Raw genomic sequence first — 22,811 nt, 5'->3', positions numbered from 1 at the left:
AATAGACAATTTTTTTAAATTAAGTGTCTAACTCTAGTTAATCATAAGGATCAATTTGAAACAGCCTGGGATGGCTTCAGATTGTAAAATGTTTCATCCTAGAAACCCAGTTTACAGGTAAGGAATCCTCCCTCTCTCTCTGCTCCTAATCAATCTATAATCTGAACCAAAAATCTATAAATTGCATTGCCCCCTGGCTCCCCAGTGAAGGACGGGAAAAGCTCTTACAAAATGACAGAACTCCGCACTCAACTAATAAGGGTGCAGAGTCGGATTGCCCAACCTGTAGTGCCTGAAAAAGTATGTATGACCAACAGGTGGCAACCTTACACAAATCTTTCTTTGAAGACCTTTCCTTCTCAGCCAGAGAAGTAGCCATTAGAGTTGTGCAAATAGCTGATTTTCTGGTTCAGTGGACAACCCCCCCCCCCCCAAAAAAATCCAAAACAATTTAATTTTATTTATTTATTTATTGTGAAATGAAAAAATTGAGAAAAAATTAATTTTATTTTGTTGCTTTGTGGGGAAGAAGGGCTGGTGGTGTGAAACTTTTAAAAAACATAAATGATATAAAATTCTAAACAAACAATCATTTCAAACAGAAAAACTGCCATTTTTGGAACAAAGAGACTAGACTTTTTCCAGTGTTTTTTTCCTTTTCCCCTTTGGACAAAACAATTAAGCAAATTTGCCAAGAATTTGTGAAATGTTTCAGGTTTCAGAGTAGCAGCTGTGTTAGTCTGTATACGCAAAAAGAACAGGAGTACTTATGGCACCTTAGAGACTAACAAATTTATTTCAGCATAAGCTTTCATGGGCTACAGCTCGCTCCATCGGATGCATGGAATAGAACATATATTGAGGAGATATATATACACATACAGAGAGCATGAAAAGGTGGGAGTTGTCTTACCAACTCTGAGAGGCCAATTAAGTAAGGGAAAAAAAACTTTTGAAGTGATAATCAAGATAGCCCAGTACAGACAGTTTGATAAGAAGTGTGAGAATACTTACAAGGGGAGATAGAGTCAATGTTTGTAATGGCTCAGCCATTCCCAGTACCTATTCAAGTTGATTGTATCTAGTTTGCATATCAATTCCAGCTCAGCAGTTTCTCCTTGGAGTCTGTTTTTGAAGCTTTTCTGTTGCAAAATTGCCACCTGCAGGTCTGTCATTGAATGACCAGACAGGTTAAAGTGTTCTCCTACTGGTTTTTGAGTGTTTTGATTCCTGATGTCAGACTTGCGTCCATTAATTCTTTTGCGTAGAGACTGTCCGGCTTGGCCAATGTACATGGCAGAGGGGCATTGCTGGCACATGATGGCATATCTCACGTTGGTAGATGTGCAGGTGAATGAGCCCCTGATGGTATGGCTGATGTGATTAGGTCCTATGATGATGTCACTTGAATAGATATGTGGACAGAGTTGGCATCGGGCTTCGTTGCAAGGATAGGTTCCTGGGTTAGTGTTTTTGTTCAGTGGTGTGTGGTTGCTTCAGGTTGGGGGATTGTCTGTAAGCGAGGACAGGTCTGTCCCCCAAGATCTGTGAGAGTGAGGGATCATCTTTTAGGATAGGTTGTAGATCTTTGATGATGTGCTGGAGAGGTTTTAGTTGGGGGCTGAAGGTGACAGCTAGTGGTGTTCTGTTATTTTCTTTGTTGGGCCTGTCTTGTAGGAATTGACTTCTGGGTACTCATCTGACTCTGTCAATCTGTTTTTTCACTTCAGCAGGTGGGTACTGTAGTTTTAAGAATGCTTGATAGAGATCTTGTAGGTGCTTGTCTCTGTCTGAGGGATTGGAGCAAATGCGGTTGTATCTTAGAGCTTGGCTGTACACAATGAATCGTGTGGTGTGTGCTGGATGGAAGCTGGAGGCATGTAGGTAAGTATAGCGGTCAGTAGGTTTCCGGTATAGGGTGGTATTTATGTGACCATCGCTTATTAGCACAGTAGTGTCCAGGAAATGGACCGCTTGTGTGGATTGATCTAGGCTGAGGTTGATGGTGAGATGGAAATTATTGAAATCATGGTGGAATTCCTCAAGGGCTTCTTTTCCATGGGTCCAGATGATGAAGATGTCATCAATGTAGCGCAAGTAGAGTAGGGGTATTAGGGGACAAGAGCTAAGGAAGCGTTGTTCTAAGTCAGCCATAAAAATGTTGGCATACTGTGGGGCCATGCAGGTACCCATAGCAGTGCCGCTGACTTGAAGGTATATATTGTCCCCAAATGTGAAATAGTTATGGGTGAGGACAAAGTCACACAGTTCAGCCACCAGGTTAGCTGTGACATTATCGGGGATAGTGTTCCTGATAGCTTGTAGTCCATCTTTGTGTGGAATATTGGTGTAGAGGGTTCTGCATCCATAGTGGCCAGGATGGTGTTTTCTGGAAGATCACTAATGGATTGTAGTTTCCTCAGGAAGTCAGTGGTGTCTCGAATATAGCTGGGAGGTCACTTCCAGCCCTGAATTTCTATGATTGTGTCCACTAGGATCTGCTTTTCAGTCTCCAGTCAGCTAAGGAAAAGTATTTTTTTCTGAATTGCAATACAAGCCTGAGCTCAAAGAAGGGGGCAATCAAACGGAAAACTTGAGGTTATGCAGGTAGGAGTAGGAGGTTGGAGGGCCAAGATCTCAAAACTATGCTGTGGTGATGAGTATGCCGAATACCTCCCACTTTAAAATAAACAAAAAAAACAAAGCACTTTTGAAAGACCCTTGGGATGATGCATATTTCAAGATCCTTGCCCATCTGATGGAGAAAAAAAATGTAAGATGAAAGTTCCTGGCTTGAACCTACATAGTTCATTCAGTTAGCAGAGAGATCTATTTAAGGAGTACCCCTGAACTGTAGGTTCTTAAAAATACTGATTGGGACAAATCTAGCATTTGTTGGGGGTGAATCCATTCTCTCCGATGAGCCAATTAGCAAGAATATTCACTGTTGATCTTGTCTCTGCCAGGTGTACAACTTCGACAGCAAGAAGTAGTCACCTCTACCCAACAGTGAAGAATGCTGGCTTACAGACTAAAGGGAAGAAAAGTGAAGAGAAAACGCCCTCCTCTCCCCCACAAGGAGTTTGAAAAAGAGAAACTAATGTGCAACCATCTTTCTAAAATTATGGAGAGGACCCATCAGACTGAAGTGATTTTCTCCCATGCCCTTCAACACAAGGACATCCTGATCCAAGAAAGATGAGAGGAACGGGCTCAAAAGTGGTATTAAGAAACCTGTGTCAGTCAGTTAAGAGGTCTGGAGCTCGATTACAGCTTGGAAATTACTCTTGGGTATCTAGAACCAGGATCTAAATCTACCTGAGAACTTATGAAATGGTGGTACCTAAAAGGACTTAGATGAGGAGGCCAAGAGTTTTGAGGTTTGTCTGAAAGAAGCGATGTCTTAGGATCAGCACTGTCTTTCAAAGGTCTAGTGCAGGCTATCCCAAAAAAGGCTATCTCCCTGAAAGGAGAGGGCCATAAAAGAGGGCTTAGATAGGAAGTCACCTATGAGTAGGCCAAAGAATTAGATTTTTACTGGTAAATGTCAGTAAACATCAGTTTCACCAAACACATGCAAATCATTTAAAAAAAAATATTTCCATCAAAAATCAAAACTTACAGACCGCCAAAGAAAGTAAAATGCTGCTTGAGAACTTAGTTTGATTTAAGGATATTTACTTTGTATATTTTGACATATGATGTTGACAATTTGAGTTTTGATGGATATAAAGCTTTAACTTTTTGTATCTCAACATCTGCTGTCATTAAATAATTGTCTGACCACACCCACATAATTTTCTGCAACAGAGAAGATTTAAATTGATAAAAATCACAAGATTCTTAAAAATAAACATCAATATTATCTGTCGAAATGATAAAAAATAAAAATAGAGTTCAGTCAAGCCTACCTATCAGCCAGAATGACAACACTGCCTGCCATCTCCCAGGCCAGTACCTGAAGCAAGTGTCTGGCATCACATTTAAGTTTGGTTAATTTTTTCTAGTCATGCTGCACTGAACGTCCAGGTTTTGCACAGGTCTTGAATTCATAAGAAAGATCAAAAGGAAAGTGAGGAAGCCAGCAAGCAGAATGAATACTTTTGGATGGGGAGAAAAAAAACAACAACTTGGAAACAAGTGACTGGTCACTGCCTACCAAGTGTAAGTAGTAGAGAGAAATTCATTGGTTCAGATTGTGGAATAAGGAGCAGACAAAAAAATCCTAGTATACACTGGTGAAGGAAACCATACTACACTCATACTAGCTATGCTCACATTCAACACAACTGCTGCTAGACATATTTCAACCTTACTGCAAATGACGTCTACAGCCTATAAAAGAAGTGGAATGCAGTTTATTTATCTTTAGTGGCCGATAATCCTTTAATAAGACATTTTGATTCCTGACTGCATAAATCAAAGAGGTATATGAGACCAGTTGTTTATTACATAAACTTCATTTCCATCTGCAATTGAAGACAATTTAAGGGACGCATAATGTACTATCATTTCTGTACCAAACTCTCTTTAAAACAATTAAATAGACAACATAATTAAAGAACAGAAAGCAGTTTTTAATAAAAACTCTTGAAGCAAACCTGCTTAATGCTCAAGAGAGATGGTTCCCCAGCAGGCCTTTGTTCCAACCTTAACTTGAGACATTCATGGATAACATTGAGAAGTACTCGGCAAAGGACCAAGAATGCAGGTTCAAAAGATGGTAAATCCATAGATTTCAGCTCTTCCATTGATACAGTGCTGCATTTTTGCTCTGAGGAGAGTGGGGAATTTGACAACTGCACATAATCTGAACACAACATGGGATCTGGGAATTCCGAAAACTGTAACAAAAAATAAATAAAAAAAGAAGTATTGTAACAAGGATTTTAAATAATATAAGTTAAAGGATCAATTTTAAAAAATTGCTTGCATGAAAAAAGAAATTGTTTTTAAGAGCCAGGCTATTAATCTACTATGATCTAATATACTGGAAAGTGTGCAAAGCTATGATTTCAAATTAAGTCTTTTTTTAAAAAGCTAAAATCCTATTTCTTCATAAAGCTGCCAGACCGAGGACAAAATTTAACAACAGGCATGGACACTTGAGAATGAACAATCTAATCTTAATTTATTTCTAAGATTAGAAAACGGTTAAACTATTCAATGAAGCAGAAGATTCTCTGTACAGAAAGAAAACTGAATTGCATGTGAGCCTGGAATAGTGTTAAACCTAACACGACACTGGAACAGCTATTCAGATCATCCTAGGATACTTATAGGTAATTTCAAGTGTTTTATACTATTGGAGTAATTCTTGAAAAGCAAGGTGATACTGGGCTCCTGTCAAGCTGTGTGTTATATCTGTATGGTAGCATTACCGTATTTCCTCCAACTTTTCTACTTGAAATAGCACAGTGGGGAAAGTGCACAAAGCAACAAATAGGAGTCATCACACAGCTAAAAAAAAACAAAAACAAAAAACCCACCAACCCTTGAAAATGTCCTCCTGCAAGGGTTTGTCAAACTTTGTAATGTTTCTTAAAGCTGCGTTGCAGTTAAAACAAGTAATACAAAATGCTAAGTATAGCTAGTGCGTTTTTCAATTAAGGAAGTTAAACTTATATTTAACATTTAAAGCTGATTGCATTTAGAGATATTCTCAATGATTTTATCTAAGCTGTAAATTTACCCAAATGTAATATGCGTTTCAGGGACAGTTGCACATGCAAGCTCAGTTGGTGATAGCAATTTAGAAATTTGTCCTTTAATATGCGTGCAGTGCTCACTAATGTTCATGGGAGTTGTGCATTATCCAAGGACAAAATTTGTCCCTAAACTCTTTAAGGTTTATTATGATCTAATCCAGTTCTTATATTGCACCCATTACTGTGATTTTTGAACACCTTCCATTGATGCATTAAGAGACATGACTAGCATCTGTCACATGTGGTTCTCTTCTTTTTTTTTTTCCAGTGCTAGATGCATGCAACATTGGATTAAAGTGAAAGGTAAATGGATTAAGAATAGGAAGTAGATCGAATGATCAAGTGCAGTCCTGAAAATTAAAAACTTTAAATATGCTAACTATTTTTAGGCTCACCAGCTAATAGAAAACTTGTTTATTCCTTTACACCCACATTCACATTTTTGACATTTTGTTCCTACTGCATCAGGCAAGCTCTGTTTTCCCAGAACAGTCACACAGAATTATTTTGCCTGACATAGTTAGGCAATGTACTTTTCCAGCAACGTACTGTGTTCATTGCTTTTTAGCAATGGCACAAAACTAGTTGGCAGACGTAGATTCTAAAGGGACTTTAAAAAGCACTAGCCTACTATTTGATAGAAAGTTCTTTGAATTTGACCAGACTAGTCACCTTAAAGACAAAAAAGGGCTGATATGGGCTTCTTTGGATTATACACATTTTAGAATTACTAAAACTAATTCCTGTGCATATAATAGGGTAGTATGGCAATTCCTTACACGGAGTTTCCACCAACCCGTGAAAAACAATACACATAGAGAGGGATTTCTGTGTTCCAACAATCTATCCATTCCAAACTGAAACTTCAATTCCTGCCCCCAGCTCCTCTCCCTCTCCCCCGCATCTTCAAGGTTTATGTCCCAGTCATCACCCTCATTTCCTCTCTAGGATGACCAGATGAAATCACCTTTACAGCTAATCAACTGTTTCTCAAGTGAACCAGCAGCTTTAAAAGGCATGAACCCCTTCTCCTCCACCCAAAAGGTGGAATACACTGGATAAAATCCTGACTTCACTGAAGTTAGGGAGTTTTGCCATTGACTTCAATGAGATAAGGATTTCACCCACGGTTTCCACAGAACTCTCAGTCTCTGCTGGGACAAAAATCAAGAGACCAAGATGAATTAATCAGCATGTACCTGTGATACAAAGTGTGTAACATTTCTGCTTATATATGTATAAAATTTCATGTAAAAAAAAAATCAATGATTTATTTCAACACTATTCCTGTGCAACCCTGCGACTAGTTGGTCTGCTACTGCAGTAATTAATCTTTTCAAAGGAAATCTCACTATACCTTCCTTTTACCTAATTCAATTTTTTTTAAATTAATCTATTTTCTGGGGCTTTAATGGAACCATAACAATAGCAGTAAAAGCTTTTTAAAAGGGACTTTTTCATTAGCAATAAGCCATATGAAAATTAGTAAGGATGAATTTTACTGCTAATGTGCAAACATCTGAAGGTTCAAGTCTTCATTTTAATATAAATACAGTTTTTTCAAAAACACTTTTGCCAACAATGTGTTTTAAGAGCTGCACTAGGAACAAAAATAAATAACCTAATGAAATTTAAATTCTCAACTTAGAATATAGCTAATGAGAATATAGATTTTAGTATTTGTTCAGTAAATTTTTAAAAGAATCTTTCAAACAACATAAGACTTTTCATAATACTAGGGAATTATTTCTAGGGATACAGGATTAAAATACAAAATAACTAAAAATGGTATTTCATTTTCTAACATTAGAGATAATACAGCAAAACTTTCAAATATAGGGCATCTATTATTAGACACCTAAATCCCTATTAAGCCACTTAAATAAGATGCCTGATTTTCAGAAGTTCTGAGTAGCCACAAATCATTCTCTGCAGATATTTTTCAAGCACCTCTGAAATATTACACCATTTGTTTAAGTGCCAAAATATGGCTTTCCTAGCAAGCCTTAGTTCCATATCCAATACAAGTTAGGCAACTAAATACTTTTAAAAATCTGGGTGCAAGGCACCTAACTCTTATTGAAACTGGGATTTAAGTCACTAGGGGTATGACTACACTGCAATTAAAGCCTAGCATCTGGCCTGTGTCACCTGACTCGAGCTCACCGGGGCAGGGGGGCGCGCTCAGGCCAGGGCTCTAAAAACAGAAGTGTAGAAGTCTAGGCTCAGGCTGGAGCCCGTGCTCTGGGACCTCATAATGGAGGACAGTCCCAGGGCCCAGGCTCCCTCAAGCCCAGATGTCGACACTGACGTTTTTAGAGCCTGCAGCCTAAGCCCCACAAGCCTAAGTCAGCTGACACGGTCCAGATACCAATGTTTAATTGCCACGTAGGCATACCCCAAAGCACTTTTGAAAATTTTAACCCAGGTCTCTAATTTTGAAATAGACATTTGAAAATGTTGGCCCTGGTCCTACATGACTTTAATACAGATGAAGCCTTTTATCTGCATAGAGCTCATTGTAGTACTGGGTCATAAGTGTGATGAATATCTAACCTCAGTTTCATACTATATATAAACATTTTTATTCAAACAAATTAATTTCCTGAGTTTTTAGATATTAATGTTTAAATTACATAAACAATTCATTTTCAAAATAGAGTTCAGGAACCAGATTTTTTTTTTTAAATTAAAGCTAGTTTTTAAATAGCCATTGCAGTAAAAATTTCTTCACATTTTGTAAAATGCACGTGTATACTCAAGCACACAGCCAATATATAAAAATTCTTTAACAGAAGTAACCCAAAGGTTTATAATGAAACACGAATGATCTCAATTATTATAGCAAGAATGTCATCCTGATTTACAATAAGCCTCACGAAACCACAAAAGTAAACTGTAACAGATACAACTATATAATACGTAATATTTCCAGAAGGAAAAGAAAACAATCTAAGGACATTTGCATAATCACTGCAAGACTTTAAAGTTATACATAACATACACATATGTAATGGAACAACTTTTGCAAGTCTTATCTGAAAACAAAGTACTACAAGTAGAATAGTTTTGTTATAACAAGTGTTCTTGTAGATTAGCAGTGCTGTCATTGTCTCTAACAAACTAGTCTAAAAGGGGAAATTATTGTGGAATAAACTTGGATGTGAATTTAAAGCACACTAGCTACTCTGCACTAACTCCCCCTCTGGACAGTTTTACGGAAGACTAGGAATGCCTTTGTTCTCATTAGCTTAATACACATTCAAAGTGTCCACGTAGGGAGTTAGTACAGAGCAGCTTGTGCGCACCAGCTACACTATGATTTTTCCGCTGTGTAGACAAACCCTCAGACTGAGGAGCCAACATCACAAATCTTCATCCAATATATACAATTGTGCATTAGTCTAAATTTATTTTTGTGTTTTCAGTACAAAAAATATCAGTGAAACGTCATGATTTTAATACTTTTACAGGAAACTAATAAAACAATAAACACAAAAATGGAAGTGAAATGCACCCGCCACAATGGCAGCCCTAATGAGCATTTGAAGAAGTGTTCTTAAGATCAGGGCAAACCTAGAGAAAACAAAGTCTGCTAATACTGGGTAAAATTTTCAAAAAGTGCTTAAGTTACAGTAATTTAGGAGCCTACGTCCTATTTTCAAAAGCACTTAAGTCCCCACTAGGATTTAGGCACCTACGGCATTCATGCATTGTTAAAAATTGTACCTATTGCGGGTTGATTCTCAACATAAGTACATTGTACACTAACATGATATACGTACAAAGATTAAATAAAGTGTAAGAAAAAACAAAAATAGCAATGAAATATATAATTACATAATGTTTCCTCTATAAGTTGTTTTGGGGAAGGGAAAAGTGGAAATATTATTTAATGTATATGGTCTGCAGTAAAAAAAACAACCACCACCAATTAGAAAATTGCCATTTCTAATAGACTCTAAAAGTTAACCCTTTTAATAGCAGTCCCTGAATTTAAGTATTTTTTTAAATTATAAAAATTATATTTGTTATTCCCTTTTGAAATCTACAAGAATTTTTTCAGCAAAGGAGAACGGGACTGATTAACAAAGGGAAACAATGAAAATTACTATATTCGGAGTACTGTCAAATGCAAAAAGTAGGCAAACAGAAAAATATAAATTTGCTGTATTCTTTTAGTTAGCTGTAAGCTATTACTACTGTAGGTAAAGCATTGCAGAGAAATGTGATTTCCAATTTGACAATATCCCATTATTTTTTGGGCGAACACAGGAAGTTTACAAATGTTGTTTCAATAGTCCAAAAATGATGGAACAGCTTAGTGAAAATGAGCCCCACTGAGTGCTCTGAGGTCAGAAAGGTGCTCTCAACAATTCTACAAAAAGATTAATGATCAGTGGGGTCTTAGAAGTACTCCTCTGCTTGATTCTCAGAATGTTTAATCACAGGGACCAATGTTTGCAAGGGTTCTGCAAACTATTGGTGGTTCAGAAGCTGTGGTCTGAGAACCATTGTTCTAGAAAGGCATGCAGCTGTATTTGAATAGATAAACAGGAAAAAAATATGCAAAGGCATTCCTTCAAACCTTGGAATTATTTCTCATTCCTATTTTTATTCACTTTTAAAAGTATGCTCTACATATCAGGCCAAACTGTCATACATAGTTTCTATTTTTTTAACCTATAAAAATGTGAATGCACATTTGTTCACTAATACAGAATGGCACACACACATCAGCATGTACATGAACTAACTTTTTGCACATGCATATACTTCAGAAATGCACAAACGTTCTCATACAAAATCTTGGAGAACATTAGCAGAAGCCAGTTTGAAGCTAGCTGCAACTTCAGCCAATAGTTTCAATTTATTTTCTGTAGAGAACAAAATGATCTCAAGATCAACAGTAGTAGTACTAGCATGGATCTTCACACCATCAAGTTACTTATAAATGTGAATTTATTAATCCTCAAAAACCCCTTGTGAGGTACATAAATGTTATCCTTTTACAAATAGGAAAACAGAACCAAGAGGATCCAGCAACTTGTCCAAGAGCACAGAGGGAATTCATATCAGAGCTGGGATTAAAATGCAGAAGGATCCTTGGGTCCCAGAACTAGTCCTGCTACTAAAGAATGCTACCTCATGATGGAAGAAAAAACCCTGACTACTAGTATTTCTAAATACATGTTGTCTAAATTGTATGCAACACTGCTTATGTCATGATTATTGAGCTTATGGTAAGAAATGTTATTTTTGTTCCAAAATACAAAGATATAATAAACAAATTCCATCAATTATCTATGCTTATTCCAGTATTAAGTGTCAGGAGAGTTAGCAATTCATGAAGCTATATAAATAGTTTACTGGAAAGGATTTCTCCATGGAAAATTGTTGTTTCTATCAAAACACTATTAAAGTTATATAATCAATCACTCAACTAAGGAAATACTTATGTCACGTTGAATAGCAACTTAATTACATGATCAGACGCCATTTCTAATATATAATACAATAGGCTACTTTTTCTTCTTAAAGTTATATACAAACGTAGCATCTTGCAAGATTATTTCCATTCATGTACACTTACACTATTATCATGGTCATAACTGTTCACAGCATCATTAACAAGAAAGAAAATATACACCATAGAACATTTTAAGTTTAGTCAGCAGCTTGTATTATGCAATTTCTGTTCAACTGCTTACAGATTTTCTTAGGTGAAATTCGTGGATAAAGCAGTTAACACTGAAGTGACCACGATGCCTTAAATTTTTTCACTATTGCTCAGTGTTATACTAAATTTGTAGTATGGTGTGTAAGAACTGTTTACTGTGTGGTTAGGATTAGATGAAGTGAAGCATTTGCATATATTATCCTTACATGTGTGGTGTGCTGAAATCTACATCTAGAAAAATAGACAGTAAACCCTAAATGGCATTGTGGCTTAATTCACCTCTGGAGACCCGAATTCAGGTCCTGTTTGGGCTACAAATTCTAGCCATAAAAACTTCAGAAATCCATAGCTAATTATCCTGGACCTTAATTACTGCATGACATTTCAACTAGTACACTCAGTTTTTTGTTTCCATCATCACTTTCCATTTAATTCACTCATAATTTTATTTATTTAGTGTATTATAACCTGAAACAAAAAAATGAAAACAAATAAGAGTCAGTGGAAAAATTTAATGGACTTAAGCCACTTTCTTTCATAGATTTTTATGGTTAGACAAGACCATTAGATCATCTACTCTGACCACCTGTATATCAAAGGCCATAGAATTTAATCCCATATTGAGGCCTATAACTTGTGTATGGCAAAATCACAGTTTCCAGAAAGGCATCCAGTCTTGATTTAAAGACAAGCAGTGGAGAAGCCACTATTTGCCCCTTGGTCGTACGTTCCAGTGTTTAATCATCCTCACTGTTCAAAATCAACAAGGAGTCCGGTGGCACCTTAAAGACTAAACAGATTTATTTGGGCATAAGCTTTCATGGGTAAAAACCCTTGTTCTTCAGTCTTTAAGGTGCCACCGGACTCCTTGTTGTGTTTGTGGATACAGACCAACACGGCTACCCTGATACTGTTCAAAACGTGTGCCTTTCTAATTTGAACTTGTCTAGCTTTAACTTCCAACCATCAGAACTTTACCAAACAATAATGGTGCTTATAATAAATATAGTTTATGCTACATGTAAGGTTCATTCTTACTTTTGCTGAGGTCAACAGAAAAATTTCTTAATTTCTTTGGTAGCTGGAGTAGGCTCTTAATAGTAGTGCATCTCCTTTCTCTCATAAAATTTAAACGATTAACTCATTAATATAAAGTTATCTCAAACAAATATGTAAATTAGAATGAGTTATTGATTCTTGGAATTTACCAATCATTACTACCACTTTACATAATAAGAGTGAGACACTTTAGAAATCAAATTGCAACACCTGAGAAAACACCTGTTTCTAATTAGCAGAGATTACATACCAAAGGTAAGAAACAGGTGTGTCCAGAATGAGATTTTATTTTTATTTTTAAAAAGGAGAAAAATGTAAGACAGAAAACTGGTTTGTCAGGGGAAAATAACGGACACTTTCCAAGCTCTTGATTCAACTGTGGTAGGTAACATTTGAAACAATACTGAGGGGGGTGGGGAGTCGAGTGAATCTACAGTATTCCCATTTATGCCAGCAAGGAACCTACCTCCAGCTGGTGATCACCCTTTACCAATGCCATACGGGCCCTTTGCAAGGAACCGTGCATTAGCTTGCGAAGTCTTAAAATTAGCTTCCTCAACCCCATTTGCTTCAGTGCTTTGTCTACAAATGGCCTGTAAATAGAGGTCAAACAGTGTCTGCTGCAGCCTGCCTCGGCACTGCACTCTGGAATAACCCAACAGGCCAAGTCATCCTCTGATTCAAGCCTGTCAAGCTTCCTTGAAAAATGGTCCTGTAGCTGAAAGTCAAAATTTGGCTTATTGGTAAAATTGTTCTTGATGGCTTGTCTGAGTTCCTCAACATTCTCCTCAGAGATTTGTTCTTCATCTTCACTTTCCTCTATGCATGTTCCTGAGGATTCTTTTATTTCCGCTTCCCTACCATCTTCCTCATCCTCTGGATCATTGTCCTTGGACGGTTGAGGAGAAGGAATTTCAAACACTGGCCAGCCAATGTCAGACAGATTCTTGATGCCCAAAACAGTTCCCATAATCCTTAGTTTCTGGTTTAAGTCTTTTGTAATGTTTAACCACAGACAGAGTGCCTGCACCCTGTCTTGGAAGTCCTTTGCAGCATACTTTTCATAGTCCTTTTGAAGGGCCTGAAGAGATGGATAAAGTGCTTCTACATACTCTAGCAGCTCCATTATCCTCTTTACTTGCTCAAAGGAGACCCGCTGACGATGGAGGTGTTCATAGTAACTTGTGTAACCCACAGCACTAGTTCCATGGGCTGCTTTGCAATGTCCTTCTCCTGAAGTACCATTGAAACTGGTTCCATTTCTTACACAGGAGAAGCTTTCATACTTCACTTTGAAGGTGAGGATTTCATTAATAATATCTGGGATGGCTTGACGGGCTGTATACAGATAGAAATCTTGGTCATTAATGCTCCGGCCTGCATGCCAAGCTTGCAGCTCAAGCCAGATCAGTTCATTGGATCGATTCAACCAGACAGAGGAGGTGTTTTCCTGTCCTCTCTGTTCCCTGTCCTTTTTCTTTGAGACTGAGGTAAGCTTTAACAAAAGCCGCAGGGTTTCAAAAAATTTTAAGCGGTCTGCTGGGCAATCAGTCCTAGAAGTCTGGCGTGCAGTTCTGGCTATAGGCATGGGCACAGAGACTGGAAGCTTAGCATTGCTACAGCCAAGGCTGAGGTAAGGCTTATTGAGATCAACATCTGGAATTGATTTTTTTGGCAAGGACCCAGCAACTGAGTCTAACATGAATGAGCACTGCACATTTTTCTTGAGATCTCGTTCTGTTGTCCTAAGGGTGGCTCGGATCTTTTTCCCGTGCTTATAGCTGTGATCTTCCACATTGTCAGTGGTTTTGCCATTGTCTTTTTGTGGAGGCTGATTTGGTGCACTCATCTTTTCTGTAAAAGAAATTGAAAAAGAATTTGACTACAGCAACATGAGGACCTTTTTTTAAAGAACACTGCTCCTTAACTACACTTCATGAGTCTTATTTTATTTGTACTTTCTATCCACCCAAGCTTCCAAATTCTATTTTATTTCTATCATATGCTAAAATAGATAGAAAGAAAACAATTCCATAATTAAAAGTAATATTTGCATTTTGATTTTATAAGTTTAGGTGGCATTTCCTTATTATTTACAGGTTTCAGAGTAGCAGCCGTGTTAGTCTGTATCCGCAAAAAAAAACAGGAGTACTTGAAGTGAGCTTTAGCTCACGAAAGCTCATGCTACAATAAATTTGTTAGTCTTTAAGGTGCCACAAGTACTCCTGGTTTTTTTTATTATTTACAGAATGCCATAACCTCCACTAATAGAATTTATACTGTACTGTATTTGTACTGTATACCATGTATCATCACGGTATATGATAAACTTACTGATTTTAAAAGTTATATACACAGTGACACGTTACTCTAAATCTCCATCTGTGGGAATTAAAAAAAACTGAACCGGAAAAAGCTAAATTAAAAAAATCTAGGTCAAATGTTAGATAAAATGACCAAACAGGATTTTTCCACCTCTGAATATCCATCAATCTTAATCCACAAATTATTGGTACAACACAATACAATAGCTCCAAAATTTTCTCTTTTAATTACACAGTCAAATGGATGCCAACAATTCATATACACAAGTGAAAACCCTAGAACATATATACTTCCCAAAATAAGTAAATGCTGAATCCACTTAAAAATGAAGAGCACACCATTGTATTGTGGGATTTTCTAATAATAGGTTTAACTCTGCAACCACTCGTAAGACCATTTTGCAGTACTAAATAAAATTATAATAATTGACTTCTAATTATAATTACCTCTTTTGCTGCACGTGGCAGCTGGAGTCAGTGACTAAGCAGCAATCCAGAGGGCACAGAGGGACTAATGGCCTGGAGGCAGATTGACTGTAAAGGTCGGGGCCTTCTTTAGTTTCTTGCATACAGTATTTACAAAATGGGGAAATCGGCAAATGATCAAAATGTGAAATTGTCAAAAGTTACACAACTGAGCATTTTGTCTGATGCCACTAACTCTCCTTTCTTTACACTGAATGCATTAGAAGTGTAAAAGTGGTATCTGCAAGCAGTCACAGACAGAACAGTGTACCCAACCACCTAGATTCTCACATCTCAGTAGCATCTTATTGAAAATATTTTAGCAATGATGGAATGCTAATTACAATTCAGCACTTTTAAAAATATATATCTAGTACACTTAAGGGAGCCAACACTAGCTGTACCACAACCAAATGGAAACGTATCACAAGCTGTTATTTCCCTATAACAGAGAAACAATACAAAATGCTGTAAACATCCCATGTTGCCAGTGCAGGATTATTCCCTATATTGAGTACATTCCCATACCTTTCCTTACAGAAAGTATCTGCATTATAGCCCTGACAGAAGTCAGAGAGGTGGCCACTAATCAAGGTTCTCCTCAAACTCTGTGCATGCACAGCCTTTGCTAGAAGACACCCTTCACAGACTTAGGCCTGGTCTACACTAGGGGGGCGGTGTAAGATACGCAACTTCAGCTATGGGAATACCGTAGCTGAAGTCTATGTATCTTATTCCGACTTACCTCCTGTCCTCACGGCGCGGCATCAACGGCCACTGCTCCCCCATTGACTCCGCTACCACCGCTTGCTCCAGTGGAGTTCCGGAGTCGACGTTGAGACGCGATATATCGATCCCCGATAAATCGATCGCTACCCGCCAATATCCAATAGCCAATATCGCTACCCGCCAATAGTCCGGACGTACCCTTATGCAGCAGGCATCAAAGTCCAGCCACTGGTCTCCCCTTTCACAAAACAGCTAGAGGAAAAACTGGTGGTGGTACCCCATTCCTTATCTGTTTTAGCCCAGTGGTTAGGGCACTCACCTGGAATGTGGGAGTCCCTGGTTTAATTCCCCCCTTTACCTGACAGGCTGGAGGAATTTGAATTTGGGTCTCCCCCACTGCAGGAGTGCGCCCCAGTCATTGGGCTATGGGGATTTCTCAATCTCTCCTCTCAAAGCTGTTCTACTTTTTGTAAAATAAATACACCTCTACCCCAATATAACACGGTCCTCAGAAGACAAAAAATCTCACTGCGTTATAGGTGAGACCGTGTTATATCAAACTTGCTTTGACCCCCCCCCCGCATTTCTTGTTCCCTGACTGCCCCCTCCAGAGACCCCCCCATCCCTAATCACCCAGGATCCCACCCCCTACCCAACCCCCCTGTCCCAACTGCTCCGACCCCATCCACCCCTCCCCGCCCCCTGACACGCACTCACCGGCAGTGGCGGGAAGCAGAGCAGCCTGGCCACAGTCCACTCCACCCTGCCAGCTCCCAGCCACGGCGCTCCACTTCCCGCCGTCAGTGAGTGTGGAGAGGTTGGGGAAAGGATGCCCCCCCGCACTCACCTGCGGCAGGAAGCAGAGCGACGCGGCCCCAGCCTGCTCCGCTTTCCTTGCCCCAACTCCAGCTGTGTCGTTGCAGGGCGGCTGGGGAAAGGTCCTGCACTCACCTGCGGCGGGAAGCAGAGCGCCACGGCTGGGAGCTGGCAGAGTGGAGCTGGCTGGGGCTGGGCTGCTCCGCTTCCCACCGCCGGTGCGTGCGGGGAGGTTGGGAAAAGGATGCGCTCCGCACTCACCAGCAGCAGGAAGCGGAGCGAGGCGGCCCCAGCCCGCTCCACTCTGCCACCTCCCAGCTGCGGCGCTTCGCTTCCCGCCGCAGGTGAGTACAGGGAGGTTGGGGAAAGGACGCCCTCCCCGTACTCACCGGCAGCGGGAAGCGGAGCGCTGCGGCTGGAAGCTGGCGGAGTGGAGCAGGCTGGGGCCGGGCTGTTCCGCCTCCGCCGCTGCTGGTGAGTGCAGGGGGGGATCCCTTCCCCCAAGCCTCCTCCACCGAGCGACACGGCTGGGGTGAGGCGAAGGAAGCAGAGCAGGCTGCTCCTGGCCCCCCCGCTAATCCCCTGGGCCACTCTGGGACTGCAGGGCCCCCAAAAGTGCCCTCCCACAGCTCCTGCCCCCCAGACCTTGGCGGGGGGAGCCCCTGACCACCGCCGAGACCCTCTGCCCCTTATCAAACCCCTCAGCCCCAGCCTGGCCCAACATCCTTAACACGCTGCTCAGAACAGTGTGTCAGAGCTTTACCGTGCTGCATGTGAACCCACATTCTATCTGGTCGCATTATATTGGGGTAGAGGTGTAGTCCTTGAAGAAGGAATTTTAAGGGCATGTCTATATAGTGATTTAGTGTACGGCAAGCTGGGATGTAAATCTATAGTGCTCTAGCCTGCCACACACCGAGTGTGTATGTGGAGCCTGCTGCCTTGCGCAGCAGAAATATCAGCACTACCTTCTTCTCTGACTGTTCTGTGGGTCTTCTGCTTGCTTTTGTCAAAATGCCTGAAAGCTAAATGAAATGTTTCAGAATGAAACATTCTGTTTTGACATACCAAAACATTTTGACTTTTTTGGTTTGGTTGAAACTATTTGGCAAACTCTATACAAATTTGCAAATAGTTTTGGTCAACAAAACTGCATTTTTCAGTGCATTGTTTGAAAAATGTCAGCCAAGTCAGCCAGTGATAAGTGTGGGGAATGGAATGAATGAGGAAGAAGAATGAGGCCTGGTCTACATATGAAAATAGCATTGTGTCAGCAACTGTTTTGCAGAATCAGCGCTGCTCATGGATTTAAGTGTAAGTGCAGAGGACAAAAACTGTGTTTGGACTCTGTTCAGCTATACCTCCTACTAACGTTACACTATTTCCCCATGTAGAGAAAGCTGAATCAATAGAGAGGCAGAAGAGCGGAACAAGTGACCATTATCTCTGCTGAAATCTTCTCCATCCAAACCTGTCTCTCTTCTCATCTTCACTATTAATTGCAATTCCTGTTTTATAGGCTACCCAGGTCCCAAAGCTCCATGTTCTATCAAGTGCAGAATGCTACCACCCACCTTCTCATGCATACAAAGAAGCATGACCACATCATCCCCTTCTTCAAAAAACTCACCCATATGAAGGATCTAAATTTAAAATGTCCCCTCAACTTTATAAATCTCTCCATGGACCCACTCCAATCTACTTATCAGAACCTGCACTGACCATCCTACCTTTTCCTTATATCACTCACCTATTCTCTGTCCCACTGCACAATCTCACCCCTTCTTTACCACAGCTTCTGCCATCTGGAATAGCCTTCTTGTGTATCTCAATTTCACAGACTCTCCAGCTCATTTTAAAAATGAGGAGAAATTTTCTTTCTTTCTTGCCTCTAGCTGAATTTCTCTCTACTGCTGCTATTTAATATTTAACTTGGTATTTATATGTAATGATTAAGCAGCATTTTTGGTGTAGTTTATATGACAGATGCTGTAAAATAGCCCTTACATAGGATAAAAGTTGTGTTGTCTGGGTTACCAGATATTTTATCAACAAAACTTTGGCTTTGTCTATTTCCTTCCTTGGAAAATGTTGACATCTTTGGAATAGATGTAATTGCTGCTTGGTATATAAATCATTCCTTCCTCTTTTTCTGCCTCTGCTCCCACACCCCGGCATTCTCCCACCTCTGCCCTTTTTTGGGGGGTGAAGAAGAGAAATAAGGAGACCCTATGCTGGAGGTCTGTTCACATTCTTATATGTCCAGTATGTGGACACTGGTTTCTTAATTACAAATCATCTTTTTTACTATAGTATCACTGAATTATTTTTAGGCACCCATTATAAGGAATTCCAGCATGTGTACTTAATGATCAGATTGTTCAGCAACTGATATCTTCCTTTTTCCTTGTCCAACTATATAGAATATAAATCTGGAGTGTAACATTAAACACTTAAAAAATCCACAAAAGATGCCTTTTGCCCCTGAACCTTAGTAAAATTTCTTTCAAGACAGGGAGCTTATTTCTTCATTGTTCAATTTGCTTTGTGCATTTGACAGCATGTGTGTATAGCCAGTTTCACAGATTCTTCTATATAGTCAGTTGATTCTCCCTTTTTTCTGTGCAAGACTCACAGCAGCCGGCTAGAGAAAACACATTTAAAAAACAAAAAATGCCATTGTAAAACCACCAAAGGCCAGGGGAACCTAATTGCAGGTGTAGAACATGACATTACTTTTAACTTTTTATTTTTTAACTGACTAGATTTCAATTTGATGTGTGGTTTTTATTTTAAAGGACAAGAGAAAAAGATAGCCCGGGTTTTAAAATGTTAGCATTTAAATGGCCCCTATTAAGCTTTGACAGCCAAGCTGAGTTGTTCCTCTCTCACACACCACCATAAGTTAAGGGTCTTCCAGGTCACTTGTCAACCGTACAATTTTCAGTTCAGGCAGAGGGTTTCTCCATGTTACTTTCTGCACAGTCTCTGGGGATAATATTCATTAAGGATGGGAGGATTTATTTTTTAATAATAATCTACTGTCCAAGGCTAAAAACAGAATTGGCACCTGAGCACTGTGTTGGGTAACAGCAAAAGCCGTGGCTGCTAAGTCCATGCACTAGTCCACCACAAACTCATTAGCTAGCGATATTATCTTTGGAACAGACCTCAATCAGCCATGGTCCGGAAGGTCAAGAATAAGTCATCGTACCAGAACACTGTGGTTCTAGTGAAGCAACTGGCAGCCAGTAAAGTAGGAAGCTTCATCAATGATTCTTCGAAGTCCCTTCTAAGAATGCCTATCTTCCTGTCCATGGCATCTTTTCAGAAAAAAGTCTTCCTCAGTAAGAATCATCATGTCCTTTGCCAGAGATACTACTGCTCTATCAGCCTTAGGGAGGATAAAAAGAATGACAGAAATGTAGAGTTGGAAGGGCTCTCGGATGGTCAAAGTCCAGCCCCTTGTGCTGAGGCAGGGCAATGTATACCTAGACCATACCTAGACTGGTGTTTGTCCAACCTGTTCTTAAAAATCTCCAATTCTGGGGATTCCACAACTTTCCTTGGAAGCCCATTCCAGAGCTTAATTACCTTTGTAGTTAGAAAGTTTTTCCTAATATGTAACCTAAATCTCCCTTGCTGAAGATTAAGCTCATTACACTTCTTGTCCTACCTTCAATGGACATGGAGAACAATTAATCACCATCCTCTTCACAACAGTTCTTAATATATTTGAAGACTGTTATCCAGTCCCCTCTTGGTCTACTTTTCTCAAAAGTAAATATGACCAGATTTCTAATCTTTCCTCATAGGTCAGGTTTTCTAAATTTTTTATCATTTTTGTTGCTTTCCTCTGGACACTCCAATTTCTCCATATCTTTCCTGAAGCATGGCTCCCCAAACTGGACACAGTACTCCAGCTGAGACCTTACCAGCGTCGAGAACAGTGAGATAATTACTTCCTGTGTCTTACATACAACACTTTTGTTAATACACCCTAGAATGATATTAGCCTCTTTCGCAAATGCATCACATTGTTGGCTCATGTTCAATTTGTGATCCACTATAACCCCCTAGATACCTTTCAGCAGTACTACCACCTAGCCAGTTATTCCCCATTTTGTAGTTGTGCATTTGAATTTTCTTTCCTAACTGCAGAACTTTGCACTTGTCTTTACTGAATTTCATCTTTCTGATTTCACACAAATTCTCTAATTTCTCAAGGTTGTTTTGAATTCTAATCCTGTCCTTCAAAGTGCTTGCAATCACTCCCAGCTTGGTGTCACCTGCAAGTCTTATAAGCATACTCTCTACTCCATTATTCAAGTCATTAATAAAAATATTGACTAGGACCAGACTCCAGACCCAGGAGCAACCCCTGTAAGACCCCACTAGATACCACCTCGGAGTTTGACAGTGAACCATGGATAACTACTTCTTGAGTATGATCTTTCTACTATCTGTGCACCTACCTTATAATAATTTTATCTATATCACATTTCCCTGGTTTGCTTATGAGAATGTCATATAGGACTGTGTCAAAGGCCATACTAAAAATCAAGAGATATCACATATACTGCTGCCCACCATCCACTAAGCCAATCACCCTCTCAAAGAGAAAATTAGGTTGGTTTGGCATGATTTGTTCTTGATAGATCCACATTGGCTATTCCTACTTATCCTCTAGGTGCTTACAAATGAAAATTTGTTCTGGTATCTTTCCAGGTATCAAAGTTAAACTAAATGGTCTTTGCATTCCAGGACCCTGATGAGTTTCAGAGATTCCCTACAAAACCTTCTACCTTTGTTGGGTATTTTCTATTATTCTTGAATGATCCGTTCAAAGGAGGAACAAATGGGTATGGTAAATTACATCTTCAGTTTTGAATGAAAGATCTCATAGGTGGCTCCCACCTCCTCTACATGGTTTCAAAAAGGTCTGAAAGCAAAATAACCTACCCTGTTTCTCTTGCTCTGAGTTATCATGGTCCAAATTTGAGAGTTCTCATTTTTGAGGAGAGAGCTAGAGCTCATGGAAGCAGATAATGTTCTGAAGCACTGTGTCTTTTCTTGGGCTGTTTGTTTTGGTGAGGGAGGGGCCAGCATCAAAAGGTCAGTTTCTTCTTATCTTTTGAGTCACAGCTAACAAAGAAGTCATGAGCCCCAGTTCTCATCATCATCATCCAATATCCTTAGGAGAGCCCAGATTTTCCTATTCAGAAGGAGAGTCCTAAAGGATGTTAGACTCTTTATGAAGCGACTCAATTACTCCTTAAAAACCTGGGCGGGGACTATGGAATTTTCTCCTTTGGAAAAGCAAGTCTGGGGCAAGGAATAAGGGGCACGTGGATATGACCTGAAGAGTCCCTGACTACTGAAGGAAGTTCAGTCTGGCTAGATCCAAGAGCTGAAGAGGATTAATCTGATCTTCTAGAGGTGTCTCCAGAAGAGCCCCAAGAGGTGTGAGAGAATGCATAGACTCCAACAAACTGTCCAGACTCTAAACTCATTCCCCTGGCCAAGCAAAGGTCCATTCCTGGGAGCAACTGTAGCAGAACTCTCTTTCTGTAGCTCCTGAGAGTTCTCTTGCCCTTCAAGCTCCCTGCATTTGGCCTGTTGCAGCATGATGGAGGAGGGGAGAATAAATGGAGAGAATGAACTTATTTGCCAGTCCCATTTGGGAAACAAAGTTCCAGAAATTTCAGACCCCTGAGGAGGAACCGAGTGATGAGATGATTTTCTCTTGATGCAATCCCAAAATCAAGTACAAGAGATGAGATTTCAGTAGGAGTACTGAACTGTCATTCTTTTTGCACCACCTGAAGCACAGAATCTGGCAAGGGTGTAGAAGGGGCAATTCTCAGCCCAGCCTTATAGACAAGTCTGAACTGCAGTCATTATTTGCTGGAAGAAAGGTGCATCAGAGATGTTTCAGAATAGGGGGAAGGTGAGGATCCAGAAACTAATTAAACAGGTAGAGTTTGTCATGTCATCTTTTTTGCTTCTAAATACAAGATAGTAAGAAAT

The 22,811-nt window shown here is 39.7% G+C and overlaps 1 protein-coding gene across 6 annotated transcripts in view; it reads right to left on the bottom strand.

Moving 5' to 3' along the window:
* MAP3K4 (mitogen-activated protein kinase kinase kinase 4) overlaps positions 1-22,811 on the bottom strand; it is a 165,595-nt gene that overhangs the window by 81,007 nt on the left and 61,777 nt on the right. For all 6 annotated transcript variants that reach the window (XM_045010684.1, XM_045010679.1, XM_045010682.1 and 3 more), the window contains exons 3-4: positions 12,914-14,301; positions 4,602-4,844 (exon numbers count right to left, since the gene is read on the bottom strand). In XM_045010684.1, coding sequence (XP_044866619.1) covers positions 4,602-4,844; positions 12,914-14,301 — 1,631 coding nt within the window. The remainder of the gene's footprint in view (positions 1-4,601; positions 4,845-12,913; positions 14,302-22,811) is intronic.

Source organism: Mauremys mutica, chromosome 3 (genome assembly GCF_020497125.1).
Source record: "Mauremys mutica isolate MM-2020 ecotype Southern chromosome 3, ASM2049712v1, whole genome shotgun sequence".
Taxonomy (NCBI): Eukaryota; Metazoa; Chordata; order Testudines; family Geoemydidae; genus Mauremys; species Mauremys mutica.
Note: the sequence above shows the minus strand (reverse complement) of the source record. Positions and strands in the feature narration are given on the sequence as shown.